Raw genomic sequence first — 13,937 nt, 5'->3', positions numbered from 1 at the left:
GAGATCAGACAGTGCTTATAAAATGAGGCAATGGTTTCTTTGCTACTTAGGGTGTGCCGATGTACTAGACTCCCCTCCATCAATACAAATCCCGTGATATTAATCCACTATTCCTCTTGGAATAAGATTTCATTGCAGCATGGCAGAAGCAGTGGCCCATACTGTGTGTGTTCATTGGCAAGTTTAAATTGTTTAATGCAGTGTGTACCATCCTTACGGATTGTCACATCGGGTATACAAGCACATCTTGTGTTGGTAACCCTGTAAATTCCTGAACATAAGCATTGTGCAGACATTAGCACAAGAAAACTAGCAACACTTGCCTTGTGTTGGGATGTACTGTTCCAAAATGGACACATTTTCCATTCCGTTACTTGCGTTTGCTTCCCCTTCCTCCCACACTGCCTACATTTTTTACTGATTTTAAAAAAACATCTGTTTCTAACAATTTTTTTTTGAGTTTTTTTTTAATGGAGTGGAAAAATCTCTTGGAACACATGGAGATTAACTCATTCTGAGTCTGGTTAACTGCTGTAACATCTGTAATAGTTCAGTCTCCAAGGATTTTCCCATTTCCCCCCCCCCCCCCCCAAACTTTTCCCTCTTTGTGAAGTTCTGCTAAGACGCAAGTTATCGTGGTGCTGCTCGGACTGCAGGGTTGAGCTGAGACGGTGAGTGTCGGCAAAGTATTCGACCGTGGAGAGTATCACAGCTGAGCCCAGTGCAAGACTTAATGGCGTTCACTTTCCAGCATGGTCACTGGATAGTGGCTAGGCCTGCCAGTCCTGGCTTGTCTTCCATCACACCCCCTGAGCAGGGGGCCGAGACCTCTGCTCAGACCAACTCATTCACACAGACTCAACCGTGGTAGCTGTGATATTTGGTCTGCATGCACGTATCCACCGAATCAGCGAGGGAGAGCTTTCTCACAAGGGTGATTCCAGAAATATCCTCTTCAGTAGGTGTGTCGCTTGCACCGTGGTCTGCGCACTAAATCCGTGCAGCAGAGCGGATCTCCAGTCGTCTTGGGTAACCCTTGCCACTGGACCAAGACCTAGCTCTGTCAAGCCCATGTGGTGGCTGGTGTGCAACAGCCACCACACATTAAAAAAATCCACCCACAGGCATCTTCCACCTTTCAGGATGTAGTTTGGGTCCTTTATTTGAAACACCTCTGAACTCATCCTTTTTTGGCGAGGAAGCAAGTCATCCTCGTTTTGAGGGACCACCTATGATGATGAGTCTCTACCATCAAATGGATAGTATTTCTGTAAAACTAAGGTTTGGGTCTACTAATGAATTTGAAGGTTTGAATGAATTTCTGTCTGAGCTCAGCTTTAGCTGATGTCAAAACCATCTCTATTGAAGCACATGTCACCATCCGTTTACTGGTTATTGGCTAATTATAGTGGACATGTCCTGGTGGGTGTTGGAGTCTGTAGAATGGTAGGTTCTATATGTTGGTGTAGCACTTTAAAACCCTGATTTTCTTAATTCGCTATGATTATAACCCAAGTGCTTTGTACATACTCTGGATATTTACAATGATGCTTCGATATTACTTTGGGTGATGCAAGTATTTGATTATTCACCAATGAAATTAATCAAGACCAGTTGTTTGACTATAACTTGATGAGGCAGCAAGCTGCTTTGGTCAGTTTTATTCCTCCTCCCAGTACCCACCGACAAACACATGGACCACGAGGAGGGGAGATTAGAAATATGTTCTTCTCCCTGCTTGGCATCCAGTGATTAGAATCTGATCTCCAGGTCCAATGCAGTGATGAGCACAGGCCTGCTCGTGCATTGACCTCAAAGCAGCCTACCCAGTCTGTGACTATTGTATCTGCCTGCTGCCTGCCCTTGTAGTGCATTCAATGAGAAGTCCAGCCCTCCGTGAGGCTTTCTCGTGCAACAAAAGTGTTTCCAAGGTCTTTCCAAGTGATGTGTGACTGATTGCATAGCAATACAATTGCCTTGTGCGGTTTCGCTGATTGCTGAAATCAAGCTGGCCTGAAGTCACTGCTGTGAAATGCCCAATAAATTTATGGTGGTACTTGTTCTCAATTCTGCATGTCTCTGAAGACACGAGCCCATCTGTCTTTTATAAATGCTGTCGTTCAGTAAACCAGCGGGCTGAGTGCAGGCATCCGTTACAATGACCGAATTATTGGGTGAATTGTGAAGCAGTAACTGCTACCAAAGCGCTTCACAGGAGTGTGGTAGGACAAACCAATTTGACACCGAGCCACACGAGGTAGTGGGACGGGTGACCATAAGCTGGTCAAAGAGGTTGGTGTTAAGGAACGTCTAAAAGGCAGAGCGGTTTAGGGAGGGAATTCCAGAGCTTTGGGCCCAGGCAGCTGAAGGCACGGCAACCAATGGTGGAGTGATTATAGTCTGAGTGGGAGGGGCTGAAGGAGATTAGAGATGGGGAGGGGAGAGGCCATGGAGGGATTTGAAAACCAGGATGAGAATTTTAAAACTAACCTGTCACAGGAAAGTTGTTTCCACCTCCCAGCAATAATGGTACGTAGCCACTGTTGCCAAGGAGCCGGAACCCTGATGAACTGTCAGCACACTGTGGCAGAATGCTATAGAGGCGATAGAAATATTCCAGGGGACTGCCGTGTCTGTTGAAATTTGGGCAAAGTCACTCCTAGAAGCTCCCTTAACAGTGAACATCATACCTTGTGTTTTTGAATTCCTGCATTGAACGTCACGTCAGTGCAGAAAACGGGCAGAACTTCCGTTCACCTGACTTTTTGGTCGGGGGGGGGGGGGAGAGAGACACCGGACCAAGTTGCTCACTGTGTATTGTCAGTTCTCATTGAACCCAGTAGTGCTGTCGTTCAGTAATTGCACCCTGACAATTTAATTGGCATTTCAGCCTTTTTGATGTCTGAGCTGACTTTATAAGAGTGCGTGAAAATGTATTCAACTGCACAGTTTTTAAATTTGTGGGGTTTTTTCTCTCTCCCCTCCCAGTTTTCTCTCCTTTCCTGAGATTATTAACTCTCACTGGGGTGTAGTTCCACTGGCAGCTGCCCAGGTGCCTGTTCATTGTGTCAGCCCAGGCAACGAATGTTACCTGGTTACTTAACGGGGGCCATCACAGCAGCACTTGATCGTGTGTGTGTGCGCATTCATTACAAAATGCAGCATTTCTTTTGCTGCTCCTGCACAGGCGAGGGATGAAACTTGGATCCTTCATGATGTTGTAGCTCAGTGCCACATCAGGTATTGGATAGACTGCCAAGTCATTGGGAAGTCCAGGCATTGTGTGATGGACTGTGTTTTAAACAACTAGTAGCTGACTAGCTCACACGTACATTAGTTGAATGACTACCTTGAGGGCCAACATGGCAGGAGGACTCCAGCAAAGAGCTGGAATGGAGAGGAAGTATCTGCCTCTTCTGATCGCACACCTTGATAGTTTCAGGTGGGGATTTATCCTCTTCAAACTCAGTTGTAAAAAGTTGGTGCATGGATAAGAATGCTATCCTCTAGTTCTGTCTCTTACTTTCAGGGTTCATAGGATGTTGACTAGTTCATTGGGACCTATTAAATAAGGTGGCTTTTTTTCCTCTCTGGAATTTGATGGCGCTTACTATTTTTCTTGCACTTTTCTGTTGATCTGTTCATGTACTGACTGACCTCTCATTCTCTGCCGCTCCCCCTTTTCCCCCTACACCTGTTGTGTCCTAGAATGCTTTGCTTGGGAACCCAGTTTTTCTGCAGAACCTGGTTCGGACCCAGCTGATGCAAAATAAGGAAAACCAGGCATTCCTCAATGTAAGTCCATAACCAAGATTATTGTGCTAGGGTTTGCCGTTATAGTATTTACAGTACACACTGACCACATTAATTTTATCCATGCTCCACTGCCTTGGCTGTAAAATTTTATTTGGATTAAGTGGCTGACAGTTTGGCTTGGAGTGAAGTTAGAGATTCCCAGTATCAGTGTTGCTCTGACTGAGAATGGGTTCGTTGAGGCTGTTGGCCTGTGATGGTGACGATCTCCCAAACCCACGACCTCTACCACCTCGAAGGACAAGGACAGCAGGCACATGGGAACACCATTACCTGCAAGTTCCCCTCCAAGTCACACACCATCCTGACTTGGAAATATATCACCGTTCCTGCATTGTCGCTGGGTCAAAATCCTGGAACTCCCTCCCTAACAGCACTGTGGGAGCACCTTCACTACATGGACTGCAGCGGTTCAAGAAGGAGACTCCCCACCACCACCTCAAGGGACAATTAGGGATGGGCAATAAATGCCGGCCTTGCCAGCGACGCCCACATCCCAGGAACAAATAAAATCACTGTGCTCCCTTGTATTGGTGAAAATATATTCTGTATTTTATGTAACAGAAAAAATGAATAATTCTAATCGAGTCAGTAAAATTGTATCGTTCATATATTGTCATTCATACAAGAAAGGAAAGACGCACACACTTTGTTACCGTGACTTTTGCAGGGCTGTGGGGGATTCCACTGAAATAATGGGCTGACGGCACGTGAAATAAGTTGCTTTCTGTTTTGTTTTCCCCCCCCCCCTCAGTTTTTATCCTTGCTCTGCCTCCTTTCATCTGTTTCTCCCTCTACTTGTCCGGATTGAGAATCCATTTCACATTGAAGGTGCTGTCTACTGGTACTCGCACAAAAATGTCAATCACTCGACATCGAATTGTAAACTGGTTTCACCGTGCAGTCTCACTGAGCTCCGCCTTCATTCCTGCGAGACTGACTTGTGGAAAACCTCGAGCAGGAGAGAGACGGATAGACATTGTGCCCACTGCCGACTGCTCCATAATTCTGTCTCTGGAATTTTGTCCCTCGCTCGCCCCCCTCCTGATTTCCATCACCAAATAGTTTCCTCCATTGTAACTGTTGGAACCCATTGAAAACAGAGGAGGAGGAATTTCTTCTGAGGGTCATGAATCTTTGGAATTCTCTGCCCCAGAGAGCTGTGGAGGCTGGGTCATTGAATAGATTTAAGGTGACGATAGACAGATTTTTGAACGATAAGGGAATCGAGGGTTATGGGGAGCGGGCAGTGAAGTGGAGTTGAGGCCATGATCGTATTGAATGGTGGAGCAGTCTCGAGGTGCCAAATGGCCTACTCCTGCTATTTCTTATGGAACCTTTGCAAGGTGTCAGGAGTCAGAATAGTGTCACAACACTCATAATCCCTGTCGATTTGCACTTGCGTTTCATACTTTGCACCCTTTGCCTTCGCTGACCTCCCCCAATGACCTTTGCTTCACGTTCAGCTGGCTTTGCAGGAGTGGAGTCGGGTTTGGAAAGTGAAGTGTGCAAGGTGAAAACCGCATGGGGTGGGGGGGGCCTCAATGGTGTGCGAGTCGGTCGCTTCTTGTGTATTGCTGCTGATTTAATTCTGATTCCAGGGCAGTGGTGTCCATCAGCTGGCTCAATAGTTACAGTGCTCCCTGTGAGAGAAACTGGGTGAGCTCACGGGCAACCGTCTCCTGGAATCCGAATCAAACCGTCCGGCAGTATAAAAGCAGCTAACCGGGATTAAATAGCCATCATCAAACACCATTCAGATTATCGTTAACTTCTTGCTGGGCTGCTGTTTTATGAGCGATGATCCCTTTTGAAACTTCATCTCAGAACTTTGATGATGAATATTGATGGGCTATTCAGCTATGGAGGGCACCATAGCTGGGCCCAAAGTACATCTGCACTTTACAGCAGGGGCTGCTCGATGATCAGCAGCTCTGGCTGACTTCCTGTCCCCATTTGGAAAAGGCCAGTTGTCGCTGTTTTGGAATTCTAATCTTTAATTAGTGCCATCAATCCCCCCCCCCCCCCCCCCTTCCACTCACAGCTCTGGGCAATCTGTGCTGTCGCTGTGCATCATGTTTTTAAATGATTTGCGTGCGGGACCACTGTGTTGGTACAGGCTCAGTGCTGCATGCAAACATGGTCGAAAAAGGTGGGGGTAAGGAGTGCTGAGTTTAAATCTGGAGGTAATGACTGTGTGTGATCCAAGCTTGGCTTTTACAAGACTAAAGAATGGCAGAAGAACAGAAAAATGTGGGGGTAGGGGAGGGGGGCGGGGGGGCAGTGTTAAAAGTTCCCACAGTTATGATCTACTAAAAAGATTGAGTTAAGCAGCAGGCTCTGCAATTAATTTAAATTTCAACCTGTGGAGATGTAGATACCAGGTGCTGAAGTAAATGATGGTGACAAAAGACACGGTCTTTTTGTTGGGGGCAGGGGCAGAGAGATTGGAGGATGGTATGTCAGATAAATGAGATGGGGAGTTGTTGGTAATTCTGATACTTGGGTTATATTTCCACTGTGATCCAGTAATTGGCACAACACAACATTCAAATCAGATTGAACAGAATCCTTCTGCCTTCATTATCCCGCTAACCGATTAAACTGAGCTGTTCATGTCCAGGTAAAAGAGCGGCATTGTCTGTATGTGTGTGTGTTTTCAGAAACCTGGGATTCTGGGTGAATCTCCTCTCGCAGCCTTGCAGCAAAACCCAATGGGACTCGGAGCCCCTCCGCAACCAGGAAAGGGACTTCTTGGGGAATCGCCCACAGGTATGTGTAACTCTGTAACCAGGCTCCGATCACGAGAACCCATGAAGCTATTCTCACTTTGCACTAGCGTCCCCTTGTGTTCTGGGGGAACGCGGCAGCTGATGTTCAAATCGAGCAGTGTTGCTCACTCATCTTTTGGGTGTGATCATCAGGCCAATCGCTTGCTCCTTGGGCACTGCATACACACTGATCAGATGCAAATCTGAAGCACTGCGATCCTCCTTCAGTGGGTGCTGGATGGAAGACAGTCACTTCCCCAGTGTTCGATTGAGGGAGGGCCAGTCGTTCTGTTGAATAGGTTATGTTTTACTGGCGCTCCTTCTCCCTTGTCCTATAGTGTAACTACTTTGTGGTGCATTCCCTCGCCCCCTCCTGCTGGAGCGCGGGGGAAGGGAAGCGGTCAGTGCTGCAGCCCAGCTGGTCAGCGTCCTGCAGCCGGGCAGGCTGTGAATGGAGAACCCAAGACCCGTGGAGGAGGACCTCCCTCCAATGCCACAGGGAAAGGATGCGCTACTCGGGCCATGTCCACTATCACGCAGAGAAAACCTGTGGAGGGCTTTTTAATCTGCTGGGGGTTTCAGATGGTATTAATACTGAGCAAAGCTGACAACTTATAATTGAACCCAAAGATTGGATTGCTGCAGTTGTAATAACTAGTAGCGATGGAGTGTTTTTAAAATCTTTATTTTTCTCTCCTCACCAAGTGTCACTTCCAGCCATGAATTGCTTTGGAACCATAATATCAGTCCCTCTGTCTGTATTCATCTGTGCCCACTATTGAGGTCTGCATTGGCTGTCTTTACCCCCTCTTCAGTTTCTCTTGGGCTGAGAGACCACAGGCTGCGATCAGTGAGATGTATCACTCCATGGCATCCCACCTGTCCATTTGAGAATTTTTCTGTTGTACTTCTAAAGCCCAGAGGACTTTGCGTCTTGCTGCAATTTACTGTAGGGCAGTGCCGATCGAGTTTGAAACTGCACTGGGGTGAATTGCAGAAGCGGGGTGTCCACTGTTACAATTATCAATAGCCATCACTCCAGCCTACCTTCCCCTGATGCATTCTGGAATGGCTGACACCGCGGAAATCGTTGTTTGGTGGAGGACGGTTTGATTCAACGGTTAACTTTGTTTTAATATGGGGTTTCCTTCATAAAGTTGATTTTAATTAAAGTATGTTCTCACGCTTGGCATTTGTGCCCCTTGCAGGACTGAATTCTGAAATGGGACAGATGAAGCCGCCGATGATGCCAATGGGAACGATGCCGTCCCAGCAGTACCTTGGACAAATGCCAGGCGACATGCAGGGAATGATGGAGAATCAGTCCCGCTCTCGGCAAGTTAGCCCTCCCCCAGTCACTCCAGCTCCTCTGCAAGGACTCCCCACCTCCATCCTGGGCTCTGTGCTCAGTGATTTGCAGAAACAGAGGAACCAAAACATGTCTCAAGTGGAGACTGGCTCGGCCACGTCCGGGGTGAGAGCTCAAGCTTTAAATGTTTGAGGGGGTCACACTGGGCTTGGAGTATCAGGACTTGTCCATTCCTTACAGCTAATTGTTTGTGTGTTCGTGTGTCCCTCTGGGATAAATTACAGGAATAGTAGCACAGTGCTTATGTTCTGGGCCAGTAATCCCGAGGCCTGGACCAATGATCCAGAGACCAGAGTTCAAATCCCACCACGGCAGCTGGGGAATTTAAATTCAGTTAATTAAATAAATCTGGAATAAAAAGCCAGTATCAGTAATGGTGACCATGGAACTACCGGATTGTTAAAACCCATCTGGTTCACTCATGTCCTTTAGGGAAGGAAATCTGCCACCCTTACCCGGTCTGGGCTGTATGTGACTCCAGACCCACAGCAATGTGGTTGGCTCTTATCCGCCCTCTGAAATAGCTCGGTGAGACACTCAGTTGTAACAAACCGCTATAAAAAGAACAACGGTTGTTATGGGCAACAAATGCCAACGATGCCCACATCCCACGAACGAATAAATTTTTTCAACATGTATAATGTTCTGACGTTTGCCAGCCCTTCCCTTCCCCCCTCTCCCCCCCCCCCCCCCCCCCCCAACCAAACAACACAGCAATGGGCAATGGTGTGTGGTGGACAGTCAACCAGACTGTGCTGCATTAAGATCACTAATGAATGATGCTGACCAACTTATTTCATAGTAACTAGAGGATGCACCACAGTTTGTGGGACAGCTAAAATAAATCGCATCACTATAGGATTCCTGATCTCTTGTATTGAACATTTATTCTGTTTTAGAACGGCACAGTGGAGTTCCAGCACTGCTGGAGGGTAGGTTTGTACCTGCTGCCCCACCCCCTCTCTCTTCTTCCCCGCCCCCACATTGGGAGGAAGAGCACATTTGTTTCAGGCAGTGAGGTTGGAAGAGGCCCAGGCGTCCGGCACCGATCCACCCTTTAGCTGGAATAGTGCGGAGAGTTTGCGGTGAGAACGATGAGGGGGGGAGCTCTACACTACAAATAATGTTCTTCTGCATTTGTGTTGAAGCCATCTCTGTTGGGAGAACCACCAAAGGACCTTCGGATGCCTCAGAATCCATATCTCAATCTCCGCAGTGTGTTTCCCGTTAACCTGCCTGGTAAGAGCCAGTCTGCTGGCTTCACTTATTTGTCGGGGAAGGGGAGGGGCAATGTTGTATTTTCTCCCCCCTCAAATAGTCGGCAATGAATGTGAAACTGAAGGATTGCAATCCTCGTGTTGGCTTAAACTGCAGCCGATTGAGCCCCCGTTCAGAGGGCAAGTTCTCGCCCCAGCATTAGATGCAAATCCATCAACTTAACTGATGTGCCACGAAGTGGGAAGATGTGGATTAGTGCTGTGATTTCCCTCTTGGTCCTGACCTATGCCCCCTGTTGAAGTAATGAAGGGATGTTGCTGGTGAAATAGGCAGACGCGGTGCGGTCTAGGCAGTGCTCCGACAGTACCAAGCACACTCCTGCACTCCCCAGTCCCTTTCCTGGCACCTGTTCTTTGCCGACCATCTGCCTGCACTCTCTGCCCCAGGTAGTGTGTTCCGTATATTCGCACTGTGTAAATTAGTTGCCTTGCCTTAAAAACTTCACCTGTCTTTGCAGCACTTGGGCAACTCCATTACCTAGGACGTGCTCATCATAGGGGATTGTGGCTGGTATGGAGAGATTTCAATCCAAAAAAAACTACAATCCAGCCTCAACTTGTGTTCAAAGTCTACTTTCCCCCCATTGGGTAATCATAGAAAAGAAGTATAGAAATTTACAGCACGGAAGGAGGCCATTTCGGCCCATCGTGTCCACGCCGGCCGACAAAGAGCTATCCAGCCTAATCCCACTTCCCAGCTCTCTGTCCGTAGCCCTGTAGGTTACAGCACTTCAAGTGCACATCCAAGTACTTTTTAAATTTAGTAGGGTTTCTGCCCCTGCCACCCTTTCAGGCAGTGAGTTCCAGACTCCCACCACCCTCTGGGTGAAGACATTTCCCCTCCTTTCTCCTCTAAACCTCCCCAAATTACTTTAAATCTATGCTCTTTGGCTATTGGACCCCTCTGCCAAGGAAAACAGGTCCTTCCTATCCACTCTATCCAGGCCCCTCATAATTTTATACACCTCAATCAATCAGCCTCCTCTGTTCCAAAGAAAACAGACCAAGCATCTCCAATCTTTCCTCATAGCCAAAATGCTCCAGTTCAGGTAACATTCTTGTAAATCTCCTCTTCATCCTCTCAAGTGCAATCACATCTTTCCTGTAATGTGACCAGAACTGCACACAGTACTCCAGTTGCAGCCTAACCAGTGTTTTATACATTTCAAGCATAACCTCCTTGCTCTTGTATTCCATGCCTCAACTAATAAAGGCAAGTATTCCATATGCCGCCTTAACCACCTTATTTACCTGGCCTGCCTTCAGGGATCTGTGGACATGCACTCTGAGGTCCCTTTGTTCCTCTACAATTTTCAGTATCCTACCATTTAATGTGTATTCCCTTGCCTTGTTAGACCTCCCCAGATGCATTACCTCACACTTCTCCAGATTGAATTCCATTTGCCACTATTCTGCCTACCTGAGCAGTACATTGATATCTTCCTGCAGTCTGCAGCTTTCTTCTTCATTATCAACCACTCAGCCTATTTTAGTGCCATCTGCAAACTTCTTAATCATGCCCCCAACATTTAAGTCCAAGTGATTGATACATACCACAAAAAGCAAGGGACCCAGCACTGAGCCCTGCGGAACCCCACTGGAAATATCCCTCCATCACAAACACCCATCAACCATTACTCTTTGCTTCCTGCCTCTGAGCCAATTTTGGATCCAACTTGCCACTTTGCCCTGGATCCCATGGGCTTTTACTTTCATGACCAGTCTGCCATGTGGGACCTTATCAAATGCTTCACTAAAATCCATATACACATCATATGCACTGCCTCATCGACCCTCCTAGTTACTTCCCCTCAAAATTCAATCAAGTTAGTCAGACACGACCTTCCTTTAACAAATGCATGCTGACTGTCCTTGATTAATCCATGTCTTTCCAAATGAAGATTTATCCTGTCCCTCAGGATTTGTTCCACTAATTTTCCCAGGTTAGGCTGACTGGCCTGCAATTAATTGGTCTATCCCTTTTTCTCCCTTTTTAAACAAGGGTACTGTATTAGCAGGCCTCCCGTCCTCTGGCACCACACCTGTAGTCAGAGAGGATTGGAAAATGATGATCAGAGCCCCTGCTATTTCCTCTTTTGCTTCGCTTAACAGCCTGGGATACATTTAATCCAGGCCTGGGGATTTATCCACTTTGAAAGCTGCTTAAACCCTTAATACTTCCCCTCTCACTGTTTATTTTGTCTAATATTTCACACTCCTCCTTCCTCATTGCAAAATCTGCATCGCCCCTCTCTTGAAAACCGATCAAGTTGTCACTGGTCCTTAAACACCGCAGTAAGTGATGGTGTAATGTCTCGGGGAACTGGATAACTGGTTAGGATTTGTAAACCGCATGTGGGGAAAGCGAGTGAGCAATAGGTCCTGTTTCGTGGTGCAGTTGCCGCATCAAAGAGCTGTGCCATCCAGCTGCCCTTCATAATTCCGTTCAAAGTGAAGTTCCAATTCCGCTTTAGTGTGTGGTGTGATTTACTGACCCCAGAGAGGCCTGATTTTGTTTGAAGTTGTTGGGTGTTAAGTTCTAAACACCACTCGAAGTCCGTTAACCTTAAAGTAAATGCAATTTTTATTAATAAAAGATACAAGCCAGCAGGGGCGCTATCCTTGAAGGAATTCTCAAAGAAACTGCCAGAGACATCTTATTTTATACAGTTTCAGATTATAGCATTATGTAATTACGCAAATTACAATTAATACATGCTGATTGATTGGTACATGATTGATTGCTAGGGTCCTTCCTCCAATCTGGCTTCTATATGCCTTAATTGGTAATTCCGGATACATGGTGTTCTGATTCCTTTTTATTTAACTCTTATCTTGTTATACAATTCAAATTCCATGTTATCTGTGTCTGTGCCTGGCTCCCAAGGCCTTTGGTCTATGAATTGGAACATCATCTCCTCTGTGGAAGGCACCCCACACATGCTTCCCACAGATTACAGATTGTAATTACAATTCATCATAATAATTGGGATGTTTTAAAATGGAGTTCAGAGGTTCCTGAGGCAAGCAGTGTTGCAGGTGAATTGGTGAGTGTGTAGAGAGCCAAGAGATAGGACCATGTCCGTTGAGGGTACAGCACCAAGGTGTGCAGATGGGCAGTGTGGCGATTGCTGGAGGGGAGGGCAGCGAGCTGTGCTAGGGTGCAAGATACTGCAGCTGCCCCACTCTCTGTTTTGATGTCTGATGGACTGAGTCTGGTTAAACGTATATTTGGTGAGGTTTTTCTTTGTCGATTTTAACCTGCAGTGTCTTATTTCCTTATTTAGGAGATTAAATAAGTTAAGGTGAATCAGATTGTACATTTCCTGTGAGACATGGTGAACGATCACTTTCTTTGCTAAACATGGCACCTTAAATATCCGTATCAATGCTCACAACACCGCTGCATGGCACAGTTATGGTGCTGTATGTTGCCGTTAGCCCTCAACATGTTTTTTTTTCCTCTGACAGCTAATTCCAGCAACTCCATGTCCTATGGCCATAGTACTGGACTTCTGGGAAACTACCCCAGCTCCAGCACCAGAGCTCAGCAGGGATCCAGCATGAGTGACTATCCAGAGTCGGGAAGCAGCCAGTCGGGTTATGGCAGTTATGACAGCTACGACAATTACAATCAGTCTTACAGGGACTATGGACAGGTATGGTCAGAATGGATTGTCTTGTTACCAGTTTGCAACACTCTGATGGGGTTTTATTACAATTGGGCTTGTCCCTTCTCCAGAATAGTATGCTGTAGACAGCTGTTGTTCTGCATCCCCTTTCACCGCAAGGCTGGAAATTGCTGCACAGCACTTGTTTCCAGCCTTGGCCCCCTGCAGGTCGCGGGAACTGATCCACTGGGTAATCGGTTTGTTTACAGCAAATACTGAAATGTGAAATGACGTTGAATACTGAGAGTTGAAATATCACACGTATACGAGGTACTGGGAATAATGAGCTCAATGGGGTTGTGGTCATTGTGGGAAAAGTATTTGTTTTTGAAGAAAAAGTTGAATTTGGGAATAACTTGACAAAATATATGTTCTGTGGCCTTTACTGCAGCAAAGTACCCCAGCACATTGTACTGAAGGAGTACTGCACATTAAACCAATGTCTCCTCTGCCCTCTCGGTGGACGTAAAAGATCCCATGGCGCTATTTGAATTAAAGCAGGGTGGTTCTCCTGGTGTTCTGTCCAACTGACAGCATTAAACTGCTCATTTATGTGTGTCCTGTTAGTGGGATCTTGCTGTGTATTGCTGTATGGTGCAGGAAGATCTCTGGTTTGATCCTTGCTCTGGGCTTTTTCCTGACTGCACTCCGTTGGCTGCTGCTGAGAAGTGCCTGTATCAATTTTGGGGTGAAGTCAGGGTTGGTTTTGGCTGTGCGACCCATCCATGTACAATCACGTGCCGAGACGCGCACAGAAGCGTGAATAACGGCACCCTAGCAACTGTTCAACGTCGGACCGGGCCGGAGAAAACTGGCAATCTAATTTAACACTCATTTTGTTTTAGCAGGGAAGAGAAATGGAGCGTTACTCAGTATCACGTGACCCTGGGATGAGAGGGTACAGTCGTGACAGAAACGAGGTAAATCTTAGAAAGGAACTGGGAGATTAGACGTCTGGTGAAGGCAGCTGGATACGTGGGGATTGTGATATCGGGGTAGGTGAGCTCGGCTCACCGGATGGCCATGTTGATCTCGC

The 13,937-nt window shown here is 46.7% G+C and overlaps 1 protein-coding gene across 6 annotated transcripts in view; it reads left to right on the top strand.

The window, feature by feature from the left end:
* raver1 (ribonucleoprotein, PTB-binding 1) overlaps positions 1-13,937 on the top strand; it is a 53,813-nt gene that overhangs the window by 30,412 nt on the left and 9,464 nt on the right. For 2 of the 6 annotated variants that reach the window (XM_070867144.1, XM_070867142.1), the window contains exons 7-12: positions 3,709-3,795; positions 6,477-6,585; positions 7,793-8,058; positions 9,102-9,192; positions 12,702-12,889; positions 13,750-13,821. In XM_070867144.1, coding sequence (XP_070723245.1) covers positions 3,709-3,795; positions 6,477-6,585; positions 7,793-8,058; positions 9,102-9,192; positions 12,702-12,889; positions 13,750-13,821 — 813 coding nt within the window. Of the gene's footprint in view, positions 1-3,708; positions 3,796-6,476; positions 6,586-7,792; positions 8,059-9,101; positions 9,193-12,701; positions 12,890-13,746; positions 13,822-13,937 lie in introns of all 6 variants that reach the window. The other 4 variants (XM_070867143.1, XM_070867141.1, XM_070867146.1 and 1 more) reach the window with 3 other exon arrangements.

This window comes from Pristiophorus japonicus, chromosome 24, assembly GCF_044704955.1.
Source record: "Pristiophorus japonicus isolate sPriJap1 chromosome 24, sPriJap1.hap1, whole genome shotgun sequence".
NCBI classification, from domain to species: domain Eukaryota; kingdom Metazoa; phylum Chordata; class Chondrichthyes; family Pristiophoridae; genus Pristiophorus; species Pristiophorus japonicus.
This window is presented reverse-complemented; position numbering and strand designations above follow the sequence as displayed.